The following is a 26,057-nucleotide window of genomic DNA, read 5'->3' on the forward strand; positions in this document are numbered from 1 at the left end:
ATCTCATTTACATAAACCTGACAGAGGTGTAGTCCAAATGGAATCTCATTTACATAAACCTGACAGAGGTGTAGTCCAAATGGAATCTCATTTACATAAACCTGACAGAGGTGTAGTCCAAATGGAATCTCATTTACATAAACCTGACAGAGGTGTAGTCCAAATGGAATCTCATTTACATAAACCTGACAGAGGTGTAGTCCAAATGGAATCTCATTTACATAAACCTGACAGAGGTGTAGTCCAAATGGAATCTCATTTACATAAACCTGACAGAGGTGTAGTCCAAATGGAATCTCATTTACATAAACCTGACAGAGGAGTAGTCCAAATGGAATCATAAGGGGTGAAATATTATATATACATAATATTACTTTTCCAGTGTTGCGGATTGCTACATATAAGCACATAATTATGAACTAACCATTCTGTATCTTTACCTATTTAAACAGTAACAATAAGCGGTTCTACAGGGTTTCTCCATCTAGACTGACTATTGGAGCGCCCATCAGCAGTGGGCTAAAAGGCCTTGTACTCTGATCCTTCACTCATACGTAGCATACCGGTCTGGTTACTAAAGGCTATGACATGTAATAACAGGCTATAAACCGTACTCTGATCCTTCACTCATACGTAGCATACCGGTCTGGTTACTAAAGGCTATGACATGTAATAACAGGCTATAAACCGTACTCTGATCCTTCACTCATACGTAGCATACCGGTCTGGTTACTAAAGGCTATGACATGTAATAACAGGCTATAAACCGTACTCTGATCCTTCACTCATACGTAGCATACCGGTCTGGTTACTAAAGGCTATGACATGTAATAACAGGCTATAAACCGTACTCTGATCCTTCACTCATAAGTAGCACACCAGTCTGGTTACTAAAGGCGTGTAATAACAGGCTATAACTCTTCTACTCCCTCTACCACAGGGTTTCACCATAGCACACTGAGAGAGCAAGCCAGTCCTTGGTGTGTGTGTGTGTGTGTGTGTGTGTGTGTGTGTGTGTGTGTGTGTGTGTGTGTGTGTGTGTGTGTGTGTGTGTGTGTGTGTGTGTGTGTGTGTGTGTGTGTGTGTGTGTGTGTGTGTGTGTGTGTGTGTGTGTGTGTGTGTGTTTGGCTCCCAACATGACATTCCTCTCCTGATTGACTTTACAGTAACATTGATCTGAACCAGACAGACAGACATTTTCTTTTAAAGTCCTTGACAAGTGAATGAATCTCTCTGACTCTTTAACTCATGGTAATCATCTCATATTTGTCCTTAAGACTGCTGTCCTCCTCCAGATCTTCTTCCTCCTCTTCGTCCTCCTCCTCTTCCTCCTCGTGGGGTTTCTCAGGCTGTTTGTGATGCATCTCGATGAACAGGAAGTAGACCAGAGCCCCGACCACGCCTCCTATCATTGGCCCCGCCACCGGGACCCACCACCAGTAGTCTGAAGTGCTGTGTATAGGTAGGCACACACACACACACACACACATATATATATACACACACACACATTACAAGAACACATAACACATGCAATAGACAAAGGTATAAGAACACATTATCCAGCTGTCCTTCTGGATAATGCTGTGACGCGTCTAGCCACACTTATAAATACTTTGTTAAGCCTTGTACAGGGCACTCGGAAAGTATTCAGACCCCTTGACTTTTTACACATGTTGTTACATTACAGCCTTATTCTAAAATTGATTAAATATTTTTTTCCCCCCTCATCAAATCTACACACAACACCCCATAGTGACAAAGCAAAAACAGTTTTTTAAATCTTTGCAAATGTATTAAAAATAAAAATATGAAATAGGACATTTACATAAGTAGATTAAAGCACCCTTTGGCAGTGATTACAGCCTTGAGTCTTCTTGGGTATGACGCTACAAGCTTGGCACACATGTATTTTATGAGTTTCTCCTAATTTCTTCTTGGCAAATCTTCTGAAGCTTTGACAGGTTGGATGGGGAGCGTCGCTGCACAGCTATTTTCAGGGTCTCTCCAGAGATATCCGATCATGTTCAAGTCCGGGTTCTGGCCGGGCCACTCGAGGATATTCAGAGACTTGTCCTGAAGCCACTCCTGCGTTGTCTTGGCTGTGTGCTTAGGGTCATTGTCCTGTTGGAAGGTGAACCTTTGCCCCAGTCTGAGGTCCTGAGCACTCTGGAGCAGGTTTTCATCAAGGATCTCTCTTTACTTTGCTCTGTTCTTCTTTCTCTCAATCCTGACTTGTCTGCCAGTACCTGCCACTGAAAAACATCCCCACAGCATGATGCTGCCACCACCTTGCTTCACCGTGGGGATGGTTCCAGGTTTCCTCCATGCGTGACACTTGGCATTCAGGCCAAAGAGTTACATATGGGTTTCATCAGACCAGAGAATTTTGTTTTTCATGGTCTGAGAGTCCTTTAGGTGCCTTTAGGCAAACTCCAAGAAAGGCTGTCATGTGCCTTTTACTGAGGAGTGAGTAGCTTCCATCTGGCTACTCTACCATAAAGGCCTGATTGGTGGAGTTCTGCAGAGATGGTTGTCCTTCTGGGAAGGTTCTCCCATCTCCACAGAGGAACTCTGGAAAGTATTGTAGGTTATACTCAGTGGGGTCTGTAGAATGTACAGTTGGAAGTTTACATACACCTCAGCCAAACACATCTAAACTTAGTTTTTCACAATTCCTGAATGTGAAATGTCAGAACAATAGTTCAGAGAATGATTTATTTCAGCTTTTATTTATTTCATCACATTCCTAGTGGGTCAGAAGTTTACATACACTCAATTAGTATTTGGTATTATTGCCTTTAAATTGTTTAACTTGGGTCAAATGTTTCGGGTTGCCTTCCAGAAGCTTCCCGCAATAAGTTGGGTGAATTTTGGCCCATTCCTCCTTACAGAGCTGGTGTAACTGAGTCAGGTTTGTAGGCCTCCTTGCTCGCACACGCTTTTTCAGTTCTGCCCACAAATTTTCTATAGGATTGAGGTCAGGGCTTTGTGATGGCCACGCCAATACCTTGACTTTGTCCTTAAGCCATTTTGCCACAACTTTGGAAGTATGCTTGGGGTCATTGTCCATTTGGAAGACCCATTGGCGACCAAGCTTTAACTTTCTGACTGATGTCTTGAGATGTTGCTTCAATATATCCACATACTTTTCCTGCCTCATGATGCCATCTATTTTATGAAGTGCACCAGTCCCTCCTGCAGCAAAGCACCCCCACAACATGATGCTGCCACCCCCGTGCTTCATGGTTGGGATGGTGTTCTTCGGCTTGCAAGCGTTCCCCTTTTTCCTCCAAACATCACGATGGTCATTATGGCCAAACAGTTATATTTTTGTTTCATCAGACCAGAGGACATTTCTCCAAAAAGTATGATCTTTGTCCCCATGTGCAGTTGCAAACCATAGTCTGGCTTTTTTATGGTGGTTTTGAAGCAGTTGCTTCTTCCTTACTGAGAGACCTTTCAGGTTATGTCGATATAGGACTTGTTTTACTGTGGATATAGATACTTTTGTACCCGTTTCCTCCAGCATCTTCACAAGGTCCTTTGCTGTTGTTCTGGGATCGATTTGCACTTTCGCATCAATGTACATTCGTCTCCAGGAGACAGAACACGTCTCCTTCCTGAGCGGTATGACGGCTTCGTGGTCCCATGGTGTTTATACTTGCGTACTATTGTTTGTACAGATGAACGTGGTACCTTCAGGCGTTTTGAAGGATAAAACAGACTTGTGGAGGTCTACAATGTTTTTCTGAGGTCTTAGCTGATTTCTTTAGATTTTCCCATGATGTCAAGCAAAGAGGCACTGAGTTTGAAGGTAGGCCTTGAAATACATCCACAGGTACACCTCCAATTGACTCAAATGATGTCAATTAGCCTATCAGAAGCTTCGAAAGCCATTTTCTGGAATTTCCAAGCTGTTTAAAGGCACAGTCAACTTAGTGTATGTAAACTTCTGACCCACTGGAATTGTGAGACAGTGAATTATAAGTGAAATAATCTGTCTGTAAACAATTGTTGGAAAAATGACATGTGTCATGCACAAAGTAGATGTCCTAACCGACTTGCCAAAATTATAGTTTGTTGACAAGAAATTTGTGGAGTGGTTGAAAAACAAGTTTTAATGATTCCAACCTAAGTGTATGTCAACTTCCGACTTCAACTGTATATACTTGAAAATGTATCAATTGACCAATTCGGCACATTTGGGCAAACTCCTGGCAGACTTGACACAAAATACTGTGCAGTGTTGTATTTATTTACTGGATCAGTCTGAAACTTTGCATACACCCTGCTGCCATCTGTTGGCCAAAATCTAAATTACACTTAGACTCCTATCTGAATGTGTGGCCTTTCTCTTGCATTTCAAAGATGAAGGGATATATATATAAACTCATGTTTTTTTTGTTTGTATTATCTTTTACCAGATCTAATGTGTATCCTATATTCATTTTACATTTCCATAAACTTCAAAGTGAACCTAGTGGTAGCCTAGTGGTTAGAGTGTAGAGGTGGCAGTGTAGCCTAGTGGTTAGAGTGTAGAGGTGGCAGGGTAGCCTAGTGGTTAGAGCGTTGGACTAGTAACCGGAAGGTTGCAAGTTCAAACCCCCAAGCTGACAAGGTACAAATCTGTCGTTCTGCCCCTGAACAGGCAGTTAACCCACTGTTCCTAGGCCGTCAATAAAAATAAGAATTTGTTCTTAACTGACTTGCCTGGTTAAATAAAATAAAAATAGTATCAAAAATATAAGGAAATGTGTCTTTATTTCAGGTCCTGAGCTACAGACAGTTAGTTTTGGGTATGTAATTTTAGGTGGAAAAAAGGGTCCGATCCTTAATTTAAGAACGATGGAGGCCACTGTGTTGTTTGTTGACCTTCAATGCTGCAGAACTGTTTTGCAACCTTTCCCCAGATCTGTGCCTCGACACAATCCTGTCTCGGCGCTCTATGGAACATTCCTTCGACCTCACGGCTTGTTTTTTTTACTTTGACATGCACTGTCAACTGTGAGACCTTATATAGACAGGTGTGTGCCTTTCCAAATCATGTCCAATCAATTTCATTTACCACAGGTGGACCTGGATCAACTTGTAGAAACGTCTAACGGATGATCAATGACAACGGGATGCACCAGAGCTCCATGTTGTGTCTCATAGCAAAGGGTCAGAATACTTACGGATGTAAATAAGGCATTTCTGTTTATTTGTAATACATTTGCAAACATTTCGAAAAACCTGTTTTCGCTTTGTCATTATGGGGTATTGTGCGGAGATTGAGGGTAAAAACAATTTATGTTTTAATCCATTTTAGAATAAGGCTGTAACGTCATAAAATGTGGAAAAAGTTAAAGGGTCTAAATGCACTATAAGTGTGTCTAAATGCACTATAAGTGCGTCTAAATGCACTATAAGTGCGTCTAAATGCACTATAAGTGCGTCTAAATGCACTTTAAGTGCGTCTAAATGCACTATAAGTGCGTCTAAATGCACTATAAGTGCGTCTAAATGCACTATAAGTGTGTCTAAATGCACTATAAGTGTGTCTAAATGCACTATAAGTGTGTCTAAATGCACCATAAGTGCGTCTAAATGCACCATAAGTGCGTCTAAATGCACCATAAGTGCGTCTAAATGCACCATAAGTGCGTCTAAATGCACCATAAGTGCGTCTAAATGCACCATAAGTGCGTCTAAATGCACCATAAGTGCGTCTAAATGCACTATAAGTGCGTCTAAATGCACCATAAGTGCGTCTAAATGCACCATAAGTGCGTCTAAATGCACCATAAGTGCGTCTAAATGCAGCCGTCACAGAATTATCCAAAACGCCAACTGTTTGTTTTTTACAGCACCATTATAATTGAAATCTCAGTCTACTTTCCAAGCTCCAATGCTTTTAAAGTTCAATTAAAGGAATCCAAGTACAATTCAATAGTAGGCAACCCAAGGGGGTTAGCACAGAGCATGACAACAGATAATTAGCTAACATTGACTGCATGTGATGTGTTGTGATGTGTTGCTATGCATGTGAGGTTATATAACACCAATCAACACACGGTTGTTTTTTTTCACCTATCAATACCAGACAATCAAAGGACGATTTGACTAAAACGGTCAACTAATAACCAAGCTACTTTTTGGAATAGATCCAGTAAGTGGAACTAGAAGGTTGTGAAACACTGGTCTAGTCTTTGATCGACATGAGTTACCTGAACACTTCTATATGAGTTACCTGAACCCTTCTATATGAGTTACCCAAACCCTTCTATATGAGTTACCTGAACCCTTCTATATGAGTTACCTGAACCCTTCTGTATGAGTTACCTGAACCCTTCTATATGAGTTACCTGAACCCTTCTATATGAGTTACCTGAACCCTTCTATATGAGTTACCTGAACCCTTCTATATGAGTTACCTGAACCCTTCTATATGAGTTACCTGAACCCTTCTATATGAGTTACCTGAACCCTTCTATATGAGTTACCTGAAGACTCCCCAGTCTGCTACTGCAGTGAAGTGCCGTGACCCGGATGTCTGGCAGGGTTGAGGTGGTACTTACCTCTAATCTTAGCCGCATATATTATATTATACAGTATTATATTATGAGTTACCTGAACACCTCCCAACCCCAGCCTGCTACAGCAGTAAAGAGTCGTGGGCCCAGGTCCCTGGCAGGGTTGAGGGGATACCCACAGTTCAGCCCCATGGACACTCCGATAGCCATGATGATCAGGCCGATGCACAGTGGCTCCATGCCTCTAGGGGCGCCGATGTTCTTTCCATCGCTGATGGCCAGGATACACAACACCAGCATGCCTGTTCCTGCTGCCTGGAAAGTACAATCAAAGAATACATTATGAAGATGGGCAGGATCCCTGTTCCTGCTTCCTGGAGAGTACAATCAAAGAATACATTATGAAGATGGGCAGAATCCCTGTTCCTGCTTCCTGGAGAGTACAATCAAAGAATACATTATGAAGATGGGCAGGATCCCTGTTCCTGCTTCCTGGAGAGTACAATCAAAGAATACATTATGAAGATGGGCAGGATCCCTGTTCCTGCTTCCTGGAGAGTACAATCAAAGAATACATTATGAAGATGGGCAGGATCCCTGTTCCTGCTTCCTGGAGAGTACAATCAAAGAATACATTATGAAGATGGGCAGGATCCCTGTTCACGCTGCCTGGAGAGTACAATCAAAGAATACATTATGAAGATGGGCAGGATCCCTGTTCCTGCTTCCTGGAGAGTACAATCAAAGAATACATTATGAAGATGGGCAGGATCCCTGTTCCTGCTTCCTGGAGAGTACAATCAAAGAATACATTATGAAGATGGGCAGGATCCCTGTTCCTGCTTCCTGGAGAGTACAATCAAAGAATACAGTATGAAGATGGGCAGAATCCCTGTTCCTGCTTCCTGGAGAGTACAATCAAAGAATACAGTATGAAGATGGGCAGAATCCCTGTTCACGCTGCCTGGAGAGTACAATCAAAGAATACAGTATGAAGATGGGCAGGATCCCTGTTCCTGCTTCCTGGAGAGTACAATCAAAGAATACAGTATGAAGATGGGCAGGATCCCTGTTCCTGCTTCCTGGAGAGTACAATCAAAGAATACAGTATGAAGATGGGCAGGATCCCTGTTCCTGCTTCCTGGAGAGTACAATCAAAGAATACATTATGAAGATGGGCAGAATCCCTGTTCACGCTGCCTGGAGAGTACAATCAAAGAATACAGTATGAAGATGGGCAGGATCCCTGTTCCTGCTTCCTGGAGAGTACAATCAAAGAATACAGTATGAAGATGGGCAGGATCCCTGTTCCTGCTTCCTGGAGAGTACAATCAAAGAATACAGTATGAAGATGGGCAGAAGCCCTGTTCACGCTTGTCGGAGATGTCATAGCGACATTGGCTAGCTAAACTCATGTGATCGAGGCTAACGGTCATCTCACGATGAACTGTGCATGTGAAGGCCGTCAAATTAAAAGGCACTTCTTCGATATAAAGTTGTTTTTGAAGAAAAATAAAAAAATGTATCAGTTTGTCACTTTCACGAGGTTGTAGTAATAACATGTACAACTACTGAAGACATTGACTCCAATCTTGGTTGTTCCTTTAGATTTAAAAAAAATAATTAATGATTAAGGAAGAGCTTTTCACTTCTCTCATTGACTTCTAAAACCCCGGTCTGGTCTGCTTGGTCTGTTTCGGAAAACGCTCAATGTTGCGCCTCTGGGTTAAAAAATCTCCGTGGTAAGATGATTTAAAAAATAATTTTATTGTTGACAACAGCATTGGGTCAATTACATTTCAATTTAGTCAATTCAGGAAGGAAATGGACCCTGATTGATCATTTAAATAAAAGGACATTCAGTAATACCTGGTGATATTTTCATTTATTTTTAATATTCTAGCAGGATATAAAGAAAATTGTTGAAATGTTATTCTTTATATTTGTTGGGAGAACATAATGTTATTCTTTATATTTGTTGGGAGAACATAATGTTATTCTTTATATTTGTTGGGAGAACATAATGTTATTCTTTATATTTGTTGGGAGAACATAATGTTATTCTTTATATTTGTTGGGAGAACATAATGTTATTCTTTATATTTGTTGGGAGAACATAATGTTATTCTTCATCCAGGCTGCATCACATCCCATAGGGCGGTGCACAATTTGCCCAGTGTCGTCCAGGTTTGGCCGAGTTAGGGTTTGGCCGAGTTAGGGTTTGGCCGAGTTAGGGTTTGGCCGAGTTAGGGTTTGGCCGAGTTAGGGTTTGGCCGAGTTAGGGTTTGGCCGAGTTAGGGTTTGGGCGGGGTCGGCCGTCATTGTAAATAATATTTTTTTATTAACTGACTTGCCTAGTTATATAAAAATGTAACATTTAAATATATATTTGTTGGGGGAATAATGTTATTCTTTATATTTGTTGTGAGAATAATGTTATTCTTTATATTTGTTGGGAGAATAATGTTATTCTTTATATTTGTTGGGAGAATAATGTTATTCTTTATATTTGTTGGGAGAATAATGTTATTCTTTATATTTGTTGGGAGAACATAATGTTATTCTTTATATTTGTTGTGAGAATAATGTTATTCTTTATATTTGTTGTGAGAATAATGTTATTCTTTATATTTGTTGGGAGAATAATGTTATTCTTTATATTTGTCGGGAGAATAATGTTATTCTTTATATTTGTTGGGAGAATAATGTTATTCTTTATATTTGTTGGGAGAATAATGTTATTCTTTATATTTGTCGGGAGAATAATGTTATTCTTTATATTTGTTGTGAGAATGTAATGTTATTCTGAGGACAGGATATAACACCATCATGACTGACTGTCTAAGACAGGATATAACTCCATCATGACTGACTGTCTAAGACAGGATATAACACCATCATGACTGACTGTCTAAGACAGGATATAACTCCATCATGACTGACTGTCTAAGACAGGATATAACTCCATCATGACTGACTGTCTAAGACAGGATATAACACCATTGTGACTGACTGTCCAAGACAGGATATAACATCATCATGACTGACTGTCTAAGACAGGATACAACACCATCATGACTGACTGTCTAAGACAGGATATAACACCATTGTGACTGACTGTCTAAGACAGGATATAACACCATTGTGACTGACTGTCTAAGACAGGATATAACACCATCATGACTGACTGTCTAAGACAGGATATAACATCATCATGACTGACTGTCTAAGACAGGATATAACATCATCATGACTGACTGTCTAAGACAGGATATAACACCATCATGACTGACTGTCTAAGACAGGATATAACATCATCATGACTGACTGTCTAAGACAGGATGCAACACCATCATGACTGACTGTCTAAGACAGGATATAACATCATCATGACTGACTGTCTAAGACAGGATATAACATCATCATGACTGACTGTCTAAGACAGGATATAACATCATCATGACTGACTGTCTAAGACAGGATATAACACCATCATGACTGACTGTCTAAGACAGGATATAACATCATCATGACTGACTGTCTAAGACAGGATATAACATCATCATGACTGACTGTCTAAGACAGGATATAACTCCATCATGACTGACTGTCTAAGACAGGATATAACATCATCATGACTGACTGTCTAAGACAGGATATAACATCATCATGACTGACTGTCTAAGACAGGATATAACTCCATCATGACTGACTGTCTAAGACAGGATATAACTCCATCATGACTGACTGTCTAAGACAGGATATAACACCATTGTGACTGACTGTCCAAGACAGGATATAACATCATCATGACTGACTGTCTAAGACAGGATACAACACCATCATGACTGACTGTCTAAGACAGGATATAACACCATTGTGACTGACTGTCTAAGACAGGATATAACACCATTGTGACTGACTGTCTAAGACAGGATATAACACCATCATGACTGACTGTCTAAGACAGGATATAACATCATCATGACTGACTGTCTAAGACAGGATACAACATCATCATGACTGACTGTCTAAGACAGGATATAACATCATCATGACTGACTGTCTAAGACAGGATATAACTCCATCATGACTGACTGTCTAAGACAGGATATAACACCATTGTGACTGTCACAGTGTTGTGTCTGTGTTGATGTTAACGTGTTTTAAGTAGGTAAGTGTGAACATCAGAACAAGGGTCATTGGCCCCAAAACCCCAGCTAACGAGGGGATGTGATGTGTAGGAAAGTGGGACAATCAATTTGCATTAGCAACATGTCCCAGAGAACTGGGGATGTAAAGGTTTAATGGCTAACTCTGATAAAACATTGTGTAACTACTGGTAACTAGAGCAGACTGGAGTACCAGAGGGGTCGTCTCTCCTCTCGACCCCTTGATTTCGTCTCGCCTGGTTTGCCTAGGTGGTGTTCATTAAGGAACGCAACGGACATTTTTTTTGCAACAAAAAAAACAAAAATGTGTAGGTGGTAGGTAGGTAGTCCCTCAGAGCCTTTTCATCTGTGTGGTGCTTAATGAACATGATACTGGTCTCTCCCCCTGGTCTCCCTCTTCCCCGGTCCCCCCTCTTCCCGGTTTCTCTCCCCCCCTGGTCTCTCTCCCCCTTGGTCTCTCTCATCCTGACCCTTAACCTCGTCTCACCTGATCTATGAGGCCATCTACGATGGTCAGAGACCTGGCACAATAGGATGCAACATACACAGACACACACACACTTACCTGGTCTATGATGCCTCCGAGGATGGTCAGAGACCTGGCACAATAGGATGCAACATACACACACACACACACACACACACACACACACACACACACACTTACCTGGTCTATGATGCCTCCGAGGATGGTTAGGGACCTGGCAGGGTAAGAGGCAAAGATGTGACCGGTGGCGTTAATACCAGTCACTGATAAAATCCCATTGGTGAAGTCCATGAACGCATCTACATGGATGACAATGTCACAGTTAGAAAACAAAACTTAGCCATTCAGAAGACGAAAAGATAAACAGCACACATTGACAAGACGGTGGACGTTTGCTTCACAAGTCGATCTTCTATTGCACCTCGGTTAGAAAGCGGGATAGCAGTTCATAACAGCAGTTCATAACAACAGATCATAGCAGAAGTTCATAACAGAAGTTCATAACAGCAGTTCATAACAGCAGTTCATAACAGAAGTTCATAACAGCAGTTCATAACAGTTCATAACAGCAGTTCATAACAGTTCATAACAGCAGTTCATAATAGCAGTTCATAACAGAAGTTCATAACAGCAGTTCATAACAGTTCATAACAGCAGTTCATAACAACAGTTCATAACAGCAGTTCATAACAACAGTTCATAACATTGGTTGTTCATAACAAACATGTAAAATGTGTTTGTTTGCCAGGGAATATGAGTTAAGCCAGTTGACCTGATTTGTTACAATTCGCCCCAAGGCTTTTAAACATGTGCAATCTGTTGGCCATCAACAACTCTGCAGAAACAGATCACGTGGTGAACGCAGAAACAGATCACCATGGTGATCGCAGAATGCAGCAACAGATCCCCGTGGTGATCGCAGAATGCAGCAACAGATCACCGTGGTGAACGCAGAATGCAGCAACAGATCACCATGGTGATCGCAGAATGCAGCAACAGATCCCCGTGGTGATCGCAGAATGCAGCAACAGATCCCCGTGGTGATCGCAAAATGCAGCAACAGATCACCGTGGTGATCGCAGAATGCAGCAACAGATCCCCGTGGTGATCGCAGAATGCAGCAACAGATCACCGTGGTGATCGCAGAATGCAGCAACAGATCCCCGTGGTGATCGCAAAATGCAGCAACAGATCCCAGTGGTGATCGCAGAATGCAGCAACAGATCACCGTGGTGATCGCAGAATGCAGCAACAGATCCCCGTGGTGATCGCAGAATGCAGCAACAGATCACCGTGGTGATCGCAGAATGCAGCAACAGATCACCGTGGTGATCGCAGAATGCAGCAACAGATCCCCGTGGTAATCGCAGAATGCAGCAACAGATCACCGTGGTGATCGCAGAATGCAGCAACGTATTGTTTGTTGTATCACAGTAAACTTTTATTGAATAATCGCATTTGGGAGCAGCAAAACAGTGAGCAGACATTCCCTTTTTTTGATTGGCTTATTCTACTGTCCAACTCCTGTTATTTACTTTCGATGTCCGTAACAGAATGCAGACATGGCCACACTACTCACCATAATACAGCCCAAACACTGCAGCAGCTCCAGAGAAAGCACCAAGGAACTGAGCGATGACATAGACAGGGAATTTATAGAACTTGAGTTTTCCCAGGATCACCATGGCCAAGGAGACAGCAGGGTTCACATGGGCTCCTGGGAGAGAAGAGAGAGCCAGGTGATGGCTCTATCTCAACGATTCTTCCTGTGATTCCTCCCCATCCTATCGCCTTGCCTCCTTCTCAACCATATTGAGGAAGGTCAAAAGGTTCTTCCCCCTCAGATCTTCTTTGAGAAGGAGGCGAGGAGAAAGGATGGGAGAAATGACGCAAGGACGAATTGAGAATGAGCCAGTGAAAAGAGGAGAGAGGGTGGGGAGGTTGGAAAGATAGCCATCTACACTATTAGATGAAGAGACATATTACAGATACATGCTCTCACTTTAACGTAATTCCAACGGCTAAAATTACTGCTAAGTGACATACATTAAGACCAGCTATACTCCCTGTCTCTTTTCACAATATTTAAAATGCATGAGCGTGATCTTAAACCTGCATGATGTTACTGTTGTTGTGGGCAATTTATCCCGTTTTCAATCCCTCTCTGTGTCACTACGTGTTGTATTCACAATCAGCCGAGAGATAGGTCTCTGTCATAGATCAATGGAGTTTGTAGGACATTTACTGCCCGAGGTTATGAATGGCCTGGATGGGGCTGGAACACAACAGGGCAATGGGTGAGAAATCAATCGCTAGTTCAGATGTATTAACTGTGAACAGGAGCTGGCACGTTCTGCATCGGTCTAGAACGTGAGGTGACAACATGACTGTTGACAGGGTGCAGCGGGGGGTGTTTAATGTTGTCACATGAACTAAATTACTCTAAAGGAACGCCTCGGCGTGTTACAATGTTATCATCAAACAATTAAAATGTCTTAACGTTTCACTTCAGTAAGACTCCTGTGTGTGTGTGTGTGTGTGTGTGTGTGTGTGTGTGTGTGTGTGTGTGTGTGTGTGTGTGTGTGTGTGTGTGTGTGTGTGTGTGTGTGTGTGTGTGTGTGTGTGTGTACAGTAGGTTCCAGGAACTTAAAAAAAAAAAAAACTATTGGTTTAATTGAGATGGCATCCCTCTCCGATATCTAATTTGAATAGGTATTGATCTCTGCAAACTCCAATTAATAACAAAACACCATTCATTACATAATAGTACAAATGCATTGTGAATCTTTTTCTGTTTTTGTCTGTACCTCATTCGGCCATGTATTAGGTTGGCTGATAATTTCACTGGGAGGTAGACATCTTTGATACAGCTTTAGTGCAGCATTAAACTCTGGCAAACCGGCAGAGAGAGTTTGTCACATTAACAATGCACCGTTGCTTCAGAACAGGCTTCTTCTTTTTTTAAAGTATATTTTTAAACGCACTCAATTGTAGTATGATTGTTATAATGTGATATGATAATTACCTTAAACTCAATTGTAGTGTGGTTATTATAGTGTGATATGATAATTACCTGACACTCCTCCGGCCACGTACACTGCCATCATCAGTCCTACAGAGAAGCCTATATGGATGGTGAGAGTCTCCCCCATGGCATTACGACTCAGGACCGTCTGAGCAACAGACCCAACGCCAAACAACTAACACAGGAGATGAGGAGAGGGACAGGGAAGAAGAGAGGGAAGAAGAGAGGGAAGAAGAAGAGAGGGAAGAGAGGGAGAAGGAAGAAGAGAGGGAAGAAGAGAGGGAAGAGAGGGAGAGGGAAGAAGAGAGGGAAGAAGAGAGGGAAGAGAGGGAAGAAGAAGAGAGGGAAGAAGAGAGGGAAGAGAGGGAGGGGGAAGAGAGGGAGAGGGAAGAGAGGGAGAGGGAAGAAGAAGAGAGGGAAGAGAGGGAGAAGGAAGAAGAGAGGGAAGAAGAGAGGGAAGAGAGGGAGAGGGAAGAAGAGAGGGAAGAAGAGAGGGAAGAGAGGGAAGAAGAAGAGAGGGAAGAAGAGAGGGAAGAAGAGAGGGAAGAGAGGGAGAGGGAAGAAGAGAGGGAAGAAGAGAGAGAAGAGAGGGAGAGGGAAGAAGAGAGGGAAGAGAGGGAAGAAGAAGAGAGGGAAGAAGAGAGGGTAGAAGAGAGAGAGGGAAGAAGAGCGGGAAGAAGAGAGGGAAGAGAGAGAGGGAAGAAGAGAGAATAGGGAAGAAGAGCGGGAAGAGAGAGAGGGAAGAAGAGAGGGAAGAGAGAGGTAAGAAAGGAAGAGAGGGAAGAAGAGAGGGAAGAGAGGGAGAGGGAAGAAGAGAGGGAAGAGAGAGGGAAGAAAGGAAGAGAGGGAAGAAGAGAGGGAAGAGAGGGAGAGGGAAGAAGAGAGAAGAGGGAAGAGAGGTGAAGAAGAGCAGGAAGAGAGGGAGAGGGAAGAAGAGAGGGAGAGGGAAGAAGTTAGTCCATGTCTAGCCAAGCAAATAGACATGAATCCCATTCAGTATAATACTATCAGTTACATTTGGTTTGTTTGAATTAATTCTGATTACACTTTACTCACTTTACTAACCCTAATCCTAAACCTAATTTAAACATAATCCTAATCCTAATTTAATCATAATCCTAACCCTAATTTAATCATATTCATAATCCTAACCCTAATTTAATTATATCCCTAACCTAATTGGGGTGGCAGGTAGTCTAGTGGTTAGAGCCAGTAACTGAAAGGCTGCTAGATCAAATCCCAGAGCTGTCAAAATCTGTCATTCTGCTCCTGAACAGGGCAAATAACCCACTGTTCCCCGGTAAACTGTCATTGTAAATAAGAATTGGTTCTGACTTGCCTAGTTAAATAAAAAATAAACCTAATTTGATCACAATCCGACCCTTGATTGAATCATAATCCTAATTTAATCGTGAAATAGCATATATTTTTTAAATTTAATTGCTCAATAAGATAACTCATATTGAGGGGTTACAAATTGCCCTTGTAAGGCAATTTCTCACCAAAACACATATTGAATATGAAGCCAGCGGTACTTACAACCAAGATAAAAGTCCCCAGGAACTCAGCCAGGAACTCCTTCAGTATCCCATGTTTCAGAGCATAGCGTTGCCTCATAGTTCTCCTGTGTTTCATCTCCATGTATCACCGTGCCAACGCGCTGTCAAAACTGACAGTTATCCAACAGTCTCACAGTGTCTCTGGAGCATCGCTAGATCCTCCCCACCTCCAGACACTCCCACTACCCCTACCAGACACTCCCACATCCACTACCCCTACCAGACACTCCCACTACCCCTACCAGACACTCCCACTACCCCTACCAGACACTCCCACATCCACTACCAGACACTCCCACATCCTCTACCAGACACTCCCACATCCACTACCCCTACCAGACACTCCCACATCCACTACCAGACACTCCCACATCCACTACCCCTACCAGACACTCCCACATCAACTACCCCTACCAGACACTCCCACTACCCCTACCAGACACTCCCACATCCTCTACCCCTACCAGACACTCCCACATCCTCTACCCCTACCAGACACTCCCACATCCACTACCCCTACCAGACACTCCCACATCTACTACCCCTACCAGACACTCCCACTACCCCTACCAGACACTCCCACATCCACTACCCCTACCAGACACTCCCACATCCTCTACCCCTACCAGACACTCCCACATCCTCTACCCCTACCAGACACTCCCACATCCACTACCCCTACCAGACACTCCCACATCCACTACCCCTACCAGACACTCCCACATCCACTACCCCTACCAGACACTCCCACATCCACTACCCCTACCAGACACTCCCACATCCTCTACCCCTACCAGACACTCCCACATCCACTACCCCTACCAGACACTCCCACTACCCCTACCAGACACTCCCACATCCACTACCCCTACCAGACACTCCCACATCCACTACCCCTACCAGACACTCCCACATCCACTACCCCTACCAGACACTCCCACATCCACTACCCCTACCAGACACTCCCACTACCCCTACCAGACACTCCCACTACCCCTACCAGACACTCCCACATACACTACCCCTACCAGACACTCCCACATCCACTACCCCTACCAGACACTCCCACTACCCCTACCAGACACTCCCACTACCCGTACCAGACACTCCCACTACCCCTACCAGACACTCCCACATCCTCCACCCCTACCAGACACTCCCACTACCCCTACCAGACACTCCCACTACCCCTACCAGACACTCCCACTTCCTCCACCCCTACCAGACACTCCCACGTCCTCTACCCCTACCAGACACTCCCACATCCACTACCCCTACCAGACACTCCCACATCCTCTACCCCTACCAGACACTCCCACGGCCTCTACCCTTACCAGACACTCCCACATCCACTACCCCTACCAGACACTCCCACGGCCTCTACCCTTACCAGACACTCCCACGTCCACTACCCCTACCAGACACTCCCACGTCCACTACCCCTACCAGACACTCCCACGGCCTCTACCCCTACCAGACACTCCCACGGCCTCTACCCCTACCAGACACTCCCACGGCCTCTACCCCTACCAGACACTCCCACGTCCACTACCCGTACCAGACACTCCCATGGCCTCTACCCCTACCAGACACTCCCACGGCCTCTACCCCTACCAGACACTCCCACATCCACTACCCCTACCAGACACTCCCACGTCCTCCACCCCTGCCAGACACTCCCACGTCCTCTACCCCTACCAGACACTAGTCTACACCCATTCAGCATGTCTCAGAGTGAGACCATGGGGGTAAAAAAAAATAGGCATTTTGGGGCAAAAATTAGTAAAATAGATATTGAAAGTTCTGGATGAGAGTGGTAAAAGGATAATGACATTAGAACTTTCAAAGAGTAACATAATTTAAAAAAAAAAAAATTAATAAAAAATAATTTAGTTTTACTTTATGATTTTCCAACATTCTACTGTTGCAGTGGCTTACGTTGCGAATTGCTGCACATATTTCTAAAAGCATATTGTTAGTAACAGTATGTTATTGTTAGAAAACAACACACAGCAGCAGAGACGGTAGACCATCTGGCAGAAATGTGCCTGTTTTACAACCGGGACACAGCGCCTCCTACTGGACAAAATCAGTAAAAATGTAAAGCGCCTAGTTATTCCCACGCGGTCTCCATTCCAAGTACGAACCAGTCCCGACCCTGCTAAACTATATGAGTTTATTATGGTAAAATATATAAAGTTACTTTTTTTTAAACTGAGTCTCAAAAGCAAGTAAATTGAACCAAACAATAGCAGCCTACAATTTCCATGAATTATGCCAAAATCAGTTGTATTTAACAGTAGAAAACAGCACATGAATCGGATACAACACCGACCAAATAGAAGGACATCGACAAGCTCTGATGATTGTTGGGCCTCTAAACAGCAGAGCTACTACAGAAACTAAAATCAGGAAGAGGCTGACAATTTCAGCAAGCAAATCAGAATTCCCAACTAATAAAGGAACAACCTGTAAAGAACCTACACATGAACATGTCAAAGATTCCTTCATTTCAAATCAACTGAATGAATCCATAGTAGAGAAACATTACTTTCACAGTGAAATCAGGGGAGAGCGCGAACGCAGTCCCCCACTACCAGAAATTATGCAATCGAGATTTCCACATTTGAGAAATTCGCAGGGGTCAGCACAGCCGGAGTGCAATGGCTGAGCCTCGCCCTGGGTGAACCGCCTTCTTGATCACGGTGTCTCCCTTGCCAGGTAAGTATGAGTTGTACATAAGTAATGTGAGATAGTGATTCCCGTGCAAACGTTTTAGGCTAATGGTTTTAGCACCACGGCGATTGAGAAAAAAGCAAATAATTTAAATGAACGTTCAGGGTTATTTTGTCTGCCTGTGGATGGAGAGGTGAAAACACGTTTGAACTGTTATATTTTACGAGTAAAATGAGTTTTTCCATTTTCCCAGGATGCAATTCTGCATAAATTAGCATAACAAAAACATTTGTATTAAACGTGTCTGATAGCTGAAACTATAATGAATTATTAGAAATGCCCCTGAGTACATCCAAAAATATTCTGAAACACACAAAGCCAAGTGAATGGAATTTGTGATTTTATTTAGCCTTTCTCGTCTCGTGGTTAAAAACCAGACTGCAATTCTACTATAGACCACTAGTGGCCACCCTCCCCAGTCCCACACAGCCACCCATGCAGGCACATTGAAACAGGGAGCGCTGATACAGTTAGCTTCTACTCTTTCTTGTGGTGTAAATGTCGAGACAGTGCGTCAAATCCCTGACTAAGCTTTAGCGTACTTATAGATTGATCTGAAAGTCAATGTATCCTATTGAACCCATTACTGGGGTGTGTTTGACAGGTCCTTTTCAAAAATGGCTGCGGTCCGTAACGTTAAGAAACGACAGACACAAGCAAAAGTATAAAAAAGTAGCATGAGTTCATTTATAGCAATCCAAGTGAGATTTAAGTCAAGTTGATTTTGTTTTGGGCATGTGCGTTGCTAGAACAACTCCTAGAACAAGGACAGGGGAGAGAGAGAGAGAGAGAGAGAGAGAGAGAGAGAGAGAGAGAGAGAGAGAGAGAGAGAGAGAGAGAGAGAGAGAGAGAGAGAGAGAGAATTCTGCATGCAGAATTCTGCAAAAATATCCCCTGTGTACAACATAAAATACCAAATAATGCATGCAGAGCAGAATTAGGCCGATACCCACTAATAATCTAAATCCAGAAAAGAGCCGTTAAATTCTACAACCACCTAAAAGGAAGCGATTCCCAAACCTTCCATAACAAAGCCATTACCTACAGAGAGATGAACCTGGAGAAGAGTCCCCTAATCTAAGCAAGCTGGTCATGGGGCTCTGTACACAAACACACCCTACAGAGCCCCAGGACAGCAGCACAATTAGACCCAACCAAATCATGAGAAAACAAAAAGATAATTACTTGACACATTGGAAAGAATTAACAAAAAAACAGAGCAAACTAGAATGCTATTTGGCCCAAAACAGAGAGTACACCGTGGCAGAATACCTGACCACTGTGACTGACCCAAATTTAAGGAAAGCTTTGACTATGTACAGATTTAGTGAGCATAGCCTTGCTAATTGAGAAAGGCCGCCGTAGACAGACATGGCTCTCAAGAGAAGACAGGCTATGTGCTCACTGCCCACAAAATTAGGTGGAAAATTAGCTGCACTTTCTAACCTCCTGCCCAATGTATGACCATATTAGAGAGACATATCCCTCAGATTACACAGATCCACAAAGAATTCGAAAAAAAATCCTATTTTGATAAACTCCCATATCTACTGGGTGAAATTCCACAGTGTTCCATCACAGCAGCAAGATTTGTGACCTGTTGCCACAAGAAAAGGGCAACCAGTGAAGAACAAACACCATTGTAAATACAACCCATATTTATGCTTATTTATTTTCCCTTGTGTACTTTAACCATTTGTACATTGTTACAACACTGTATATATATAATATGACATTTGTAATGTCTTTATTGTTTTGAAACCTCTGTATGTGTAATGTTTTCTGTTAATTTTTATTCTTTATTCCACTTTTGTATATTATCTACCTCACTTGCTTTGGCAATGTTAACACATGTTTCCCATGCCAATAAAGCCCAGTGAATTGAATTTAATTGAGAGAGAGAGAGAGAGAGAGAGAGAGAGAGAGAGAGAGAGAGAGAGAGGGGGGGATAGAGAGAGAGAGAGAGGGGGGTAGAGAGAGAAAGAGTTTCAAATTAATGTCCTTTGCACAAGTACAGTACAATTCCTTTCTTGCAAGCTATAAACCCAACATTACAATTATTAATCAATAACAATGTAATACTAAAAATTAAATAAGGTAGAGCAAAAACACACAAATAAAAATAAGAAACAAGCTTGTACACAGCTATTATAATAACACACGTGAATTAACTTGGTATATAGTGGGGTCGGTTTTTAACATCAGAAACTCCAGGTCGGGTGAACAGGAGCTCAAGATGTTTTCAACTTCGGTAAACCAGGAGTTAGTTGTTAATGAGGAAGCATATACACCTCCCCCTGCTCTTTACCAGAAGCACCAGTTCGAAAGCTACAGAAAACTGGAAAAACTGTCTGGTTGAAAAACAAAGACATTCCCAAAAGTTCCTCTGTGATTCAAGCCTTTCTCGGAGTTCACAATGTTTATTTGACAAAACAACACAACAGTAGCAGAGACGGTAGACCATCTGGCAGAAGTGTGCCTGTTTTACAACGGGGACACAGCGCCTCCTACTGGACAAAATCAGTAACCGTTTACAGCGCCTATTATTCCCACGCGGTCTCCAATCCAAGTACTAACCAGTCGCGACCCTGCTAAACTTTATGAGTTTATTACGGTAAAGTATATAAAGTTACTGAGTCTCAAAAGCAAGTAAATTGAACCAAATATAGCAGCATACCTTTTTCATTAATTATGCTAAAATTGCCAATTGACAAAACAGTTCTATTTTCCACATATTCCATTAGAAAACAACACATGAATCGGATACAGCATCGAGCAAAGCGATGTGGACATGGATAAACTCTTGATTTTAGGATCTGTACCCAATGATAAAAAACGCGTGATATCTACATGTCAATGCTTCGTTTACTTAAAAAAGGATGAACGAGTCGAGTCACACCAGACGGTTTACTTTCACAGTGAAATCAGGGGAGAGCGCGAACGCAGTCCCCCACTACCAGAAATTATGCAATCGAGATTTCCACATTTGAGAAATTCGCAGGGGTCAGCACAGCCGGAGTGCAATGGCTGAGCCTCGCCCTGGGTGAACCGCCTTCTTGATCACGGTGTCTCCCTTGCCAGGTAAGTATGAGTTGTACATGAGTAATGTGGGATAGTGATTCCCGTGCAAACGTTTTAGCCTAATGGTTATAGCACCACGACTTTTGAGAAAAAAGCAAATAATGTAAATGAATGTTCAGTGTTATTTTGTCTGCTTGTAGATGGAGAGGTGAAAAACACGTTTGAATGGTTATTTTACTCGTAAAATATAAATGTTTTTCAATTTTCCCAGGATGCAATGCTGCATAAATTAGCATAACAAAAACATGTTTATTAAACGTGTCTGATAGCTGAAACTATAACAAATTATTAGAAATGTCCGAAAGTGTTCTGCAACACACATAAAGCCAAGTAAATGGAATTTGTGATTTTATTTTGCCTTTCTCGTCTCGTGGTTATTTTGTCTTCCAGAGAAAAGCCAGACTGCAATTTTACTATCGACCACTAGTGGCCACCCTCCCAGTCCCACACAGCCACCCATGCAGGCACATTGAAACAGGGAGCGCTGATGCAGTTAGAATAACAAGAGTATTGTATTTCAACCACACCGCCTCTTAACAAATTGGTAAACTGAAAGAATGTTACTGTTATAAATAAAAGTCAGTTGCTCCCTGATAATACAAGAGAAGTGTACAGCCTTCTGGGGGGAAAAAACTAATGAGCATCTAGCAAGAGTCATCGAAATTGTTAATTAAAAGGTTTAAAAACAGATCTGATAAATGCAACAGTTGGACAATGGATGAAGATACTCCTAACGTTTTACAAGAAGTGGGAAAAATACCCAATTGTCATACTTGATTAAAAGTAAAGATACCTTAATAGGAAATTACTCAAGTAAAAGTCAGGATTTAAATATACTCAAGTATCAAAAGTAAATGTACTTGCAAAAATGTACTCAACTATCAAAATAATAATTTCAAATTCCTTATATTAAGCTAAACTTAATTTACAGATTGCCTGGGGCACACTTCAACACTCAGACATTATTCAGAAACAAAGCATCTGTGTTTAGTGAGTCCCCCAGATCAGAGGCAGTAGGGATGACCAGGGATGTTCTCTTGTTAAGTGCGTGAATTGGACCATTTCTGTCGATTGGACATTAGCCATCAGGATACTAGGAAGAGGAGGCCGTGTAGCCCGTCATTTCAGCCTAGCCATCAGGATACTAGGAAAAGGAGGCCATGTAGCCCATCTTTTCAGCCTAGCCATCAGGATACTAGGAAAAGGAGGCCATGTAGCCCATCTTTTCAGCTGGCCATCAGGATACTAGGAAAAGGAGGCCGTGTAGCCCATCTTTTCAGCTGGCCATCAGGATACTAGGAAGAGGAGGCCGTGTAGCCCGTCTTTTCAGCTGGCCATCAGGATACTAGGAAGAGGAGGCCGTGTAGCCCGTCTTTTCAGCTGGACATCAGGATACTAGGAAGAGGAGGCCGTGTAGCCCGTCTTTTCAGCTGGACATCAGGATACTAGGAAGAGGAGGCCGTGTAGCCCGTCTTTTCAGCTGGACAACAGGATACTAGGAAGAGGAGGCCGTGTAGCCCGTCTTTTCAGCCTCGCCATCAGGATACTAGGAAGAGGAGGCCGTGTAGCCCATCTTTTCAGCCTAGCCATCAGGATACTAGGAAGAGGAGGCCGTGTAGCCCATCTTTTCAGCCTCGCCATCAGGATACTAGGAAGAGGAGGCCATGTAGCCCGTTTTTTCAGCCTCGCCATCAGGATACTAGGAAGAGGAGGCCGTGTAGCCCATCTTTTCAGCCTCGCCATCAGGATACTAGGAAGAGGAGGCCATGTAGCCCATCTTTTCAGCTATCCATCAGGATACTAGGAAGAGGAGGCCGTGTAGCCCGTCTTTTCAGCTGGACATCAGGATACTAGGAAGAGGAGGCCGTGTAGCCCGTCTTTTCAGCTGGACATCAGGATACTAGGAAGAGGAGGCCTTGTAGCCCATCTTTTCAGCTGGACATCAGGATACTAGGAAGAGGAGGCCGTGTAGCCCATCTTTTCAGCTGGACATCAGGATACTAGGAAGAGGAGGCCTTGTAGCCCGTCTTTTCAGCTGGACATCAGGATACTAGGAAGAGGAGGCCGTGTAGCCCGTCTTTTCAGCCTCGCCATCAGGATACTAGGAAGAGGAGGCCGTGTAGCCCGTCTTTTCAGCCTCGCCATCAGGATACTAGGAAGAGGAGGCCGTGTAGCCCGTCTTTTCAGCCTCGCCATCAGGATACTAGGAAGAGGAGGCCGTGTAGCCCATCTTTTCAGCCTAGCCATCAGGATACTAGGAAGAGGAGGCCGTGTAGCCCGTCTTTTCAGCTGGACATCAGGATACTAGGAAGAGGAGGCCGTGTAGCCCGACTTTTCAGCTAGCCATCAGGATACTAGGAAGAGGAGGCCGTGTAGCCCGTCTTTTCAGCTGGACAACAGGATACTAGGAAGAGGAGGCCGTGTAGCCCGTCTTTTCAGCTGGACAACAGGATACTAGGAAGAGGAGGCCGTGTAGCCCGTCTTTTCAGCTGGACAACAGGATACTAGGAAGAGGAGGCCGTGTAGCCCGTCTTTTCAGCTGGACAACAGGATACTAGGAAGAGGAGGCCGTGTAGCCCGTCTTTTCAGCTGGACATCAGGATACTAGGAAGAGGAGGCCATGTAGCCCATCTTTTCAGCTGGCCATCAGGATACTAGGAAGAGGAGGCCGTGTAGCCCGTCTTTTCAGCTGGACATCAGGATACTAGGAAGAGGAGGCCGTGTAGCCCGTCTTTTCAGCTGGACATCAGGATACTAGGAAGAGGAGGCCGTGTAGCCCATCTTTTCAGCTGGACATCAGGATACTAGGAAGAGGAGGCCGTGTAGCCCATCTTTTCAGCTGGACATCAGGATACTAGGAAGAGGAGGCCGTGTAGCCCATCTTTTCAGCTGGACATCAGGATACTAGGAAGAGGAGGCCGTGTAGCCCGTCTTTTCAGCCTCGCCATCAGGATACTAGGAAGAGGAGGCCGTGTAGCCCGTCTTTTCAGCTAGCCATCAGGATACTAGGAAGAGGAGGCCGTGTAGCCCGTCTTTTCAGCCTCGCCATCAGGATACTAGGAAGAGGAGGCCGTGTAGCCCGTCTTTTCAGCCTAGCCATCAGGATACTAGGAAGAGGAGGCCGTGTAGCCCGTCTTTTCAGTCGGTGTTGCCTTCAGTCATCTTGGCCAGGAGCAACAGGTACGCTAGCTGGTCATGGAACAAAGGAGGGAATGCAGTATTCCATATCTTAGGAGGCTGAGAGAATTATTTGTGTAGCTTCCGAGTCATGATCCAGAAGTGTTTATCGGTCGGAGATTATTGCACCAACCATCTGAGCAAACAAAGTACTAATGAATGCTTTTAATAGCAATAAAAAAGTCAAGTCGAGCAGCAATGAATTCAGAATTAATATGAGGGGTATACTAGTTACCTGGTTTGAGGAGTTAGCAAAGTAAACTATATATACTGTAACTGCTGTTATGGTGAAGTGGAGACATCTAGGAGCAACAATGGCTCAACCGCGAAGTGGTAGGCCACACAAACTCACAGAAAGGGAACGTTGAGTGCATAGTGCACACAAATGATCTCACATCGGTTGCAACACTCACTACGAGTTCCAAACTGCCTCTGGAAGCAAAGTCAGCACAAAAACTGTTCATCAACAATAACTGTTCGTCAAGAGCTTCATGAAATGGGTTTCCATGGCCGAGCAGCCGCACACAAGCCTAAGATCACCATGCGCAATGCCAAGCGTCTGCTGAAGTGGTGTAAAGCTCCCTGCCGTTGGACTCTGGAGCAGTGGAAACACTGTCTCTGGAGGGAAAAATCATGCTTCACCATCTAGCAGTCTGATGGACTAATCTGGTTTTGACTGATGCTAGGAGAACGCTATACCCCAATGAATAATGCCAACTGTAAAGTTTGGTGGAGGAATAATTGGTCTGTGGCTGTTTTTCATGGTTCCGGCTAGGCCCCTTAGTTCCAGCCTTATGGATGTGACATTTCCACACAACATGTCTCAGAGAATTGGCTTATCAGGCATAAATGAACATGTTAATGTGTATATTTGTAAAAAACCTGTCGGGGAAGTGTAGACACAAAATTACACAATGGTCTAAGCAATACCACTTTGAAGTAACAGAACAACAAAACTTGTGACGTAAATGGACAGGCATTTCTGGGAGAACGTACACATCAGCAAAAGTCTGTGAATCTCAAATGGTAAAATATGAATAGCCACTTTGAAAGTAAGGCTTGTCTGCACACAAAAACCACAATGATGAACATTGTGATATATACTTCAGAGAGGAAAATTTACTGTTGTGGATGTGACAGCCTCCGTTACGGAATTGACAGTGTTCAAAATGACTGTTTATATATTAGAAAGATTTCTTTACCGAACTTCATAATACTTTTGTTGTCATCTGAAAATGCAGTGTACCTCAAAGAACCAAGAAATCACTAGTATCGTGAATAGTTATTGTATATGCTATCAAAAGT

At 43.2% G+C, this 26,057-nt stretch overlaps 1 protein-coding gene and 2 non-coding genes across 3 annotated transcripts; all 3 read right to left on the reverse strand.

Moving 5' to 3' along the window:
* Nucleotides 1–899: 899 nt before the first annotated feature.
* LOC118373229 (aquaporin-9-like) lies at nt 900–15,904 on the reverse strand. The gene is made up of 6 exons (XM_052480895.1): nt 15,739–15,904; nt 14,248–14,374; nt 12,754–12,891; nt 11,355–11,473; nt 6,613–6,830; nt 900–1,452 (listed from the first exon to the last, which is right to left on the reverse strand). Exons 1-6 carry the CDS (start codon nt 15,838–15,840, stop codon nt 1,242–1,244), a joined length of 915 nt encoding a protein of 304 aa, XP_052336855.1. The 5' UTR covers nt 15,841–15,904; the 3' UTR covers nt 900–1,241.
* Nucleotides 15,905–18,323: 2,419 nt separating this feature from the next.
* LOC118373238 (U1 spliceosomal RNA) lies at nt 18,324–18,487 on the reverse strand. Its single transcript, XR_004823382.1, has one exon. It is a non-coding gene; the product is annotated as a U1 spliceosomal RNA (small nuclear RNA).
* A 2,932-nt stretch (nt 18,488–21,419) lies between these two features.
* Nucleotides 21,420–21,583, reverse strand: LOC118373239 (U1 spliceosomal RNA). The gene has a single exon (XR_004823383.1). It is a non-coding gene; the product is annotated as a U1 spliceosomal RNA (small nuclear RNA).
* Between the last annotated feature and the right edge of the window lie 4,474 nt (nt 21,584–26,057).

Source organism: Oncorhynchus keta, chromosome 26, assembly GCF_023373465.1.
Source record: "Oncorhynchus keta strain PuntledgeMale-10-30-2019 chromosome 26, Oket_V2, whole genome shotgun sequence".
Taxonomy (NCBI): Eukaryota; Metazoa; Chordata; class Actinopteri; order Salmoniformes; family Salmonidae; genus Oncorhynchus; species Oncorhynchus keta.

Bases quoted from the DNA above. Each gene is read 5' to 3' on its own strand.
- LOC118373229 (XM_052480895.1), bottom strand. From the start codon at position 15,840: ATGGAGATGAAACACAGGAGAACTATGAGGCAACGCTATGCTCTGAAA. The intron at 12,892-14,247 runs GTAATTATCATA...CTTCTCTCCCAG, and splicing joins CGTGGCCGGAGGAGTGTCAG to GAGCCCATGTGAACCCTGCT. The intron at 6,831-11,354 runs GTAAGTGTGTGT...TGTACTTTCCAG, and splicing joins TCGGAGGCATCATAGACCAG to GCAGCAGGAACAGGCATGCT.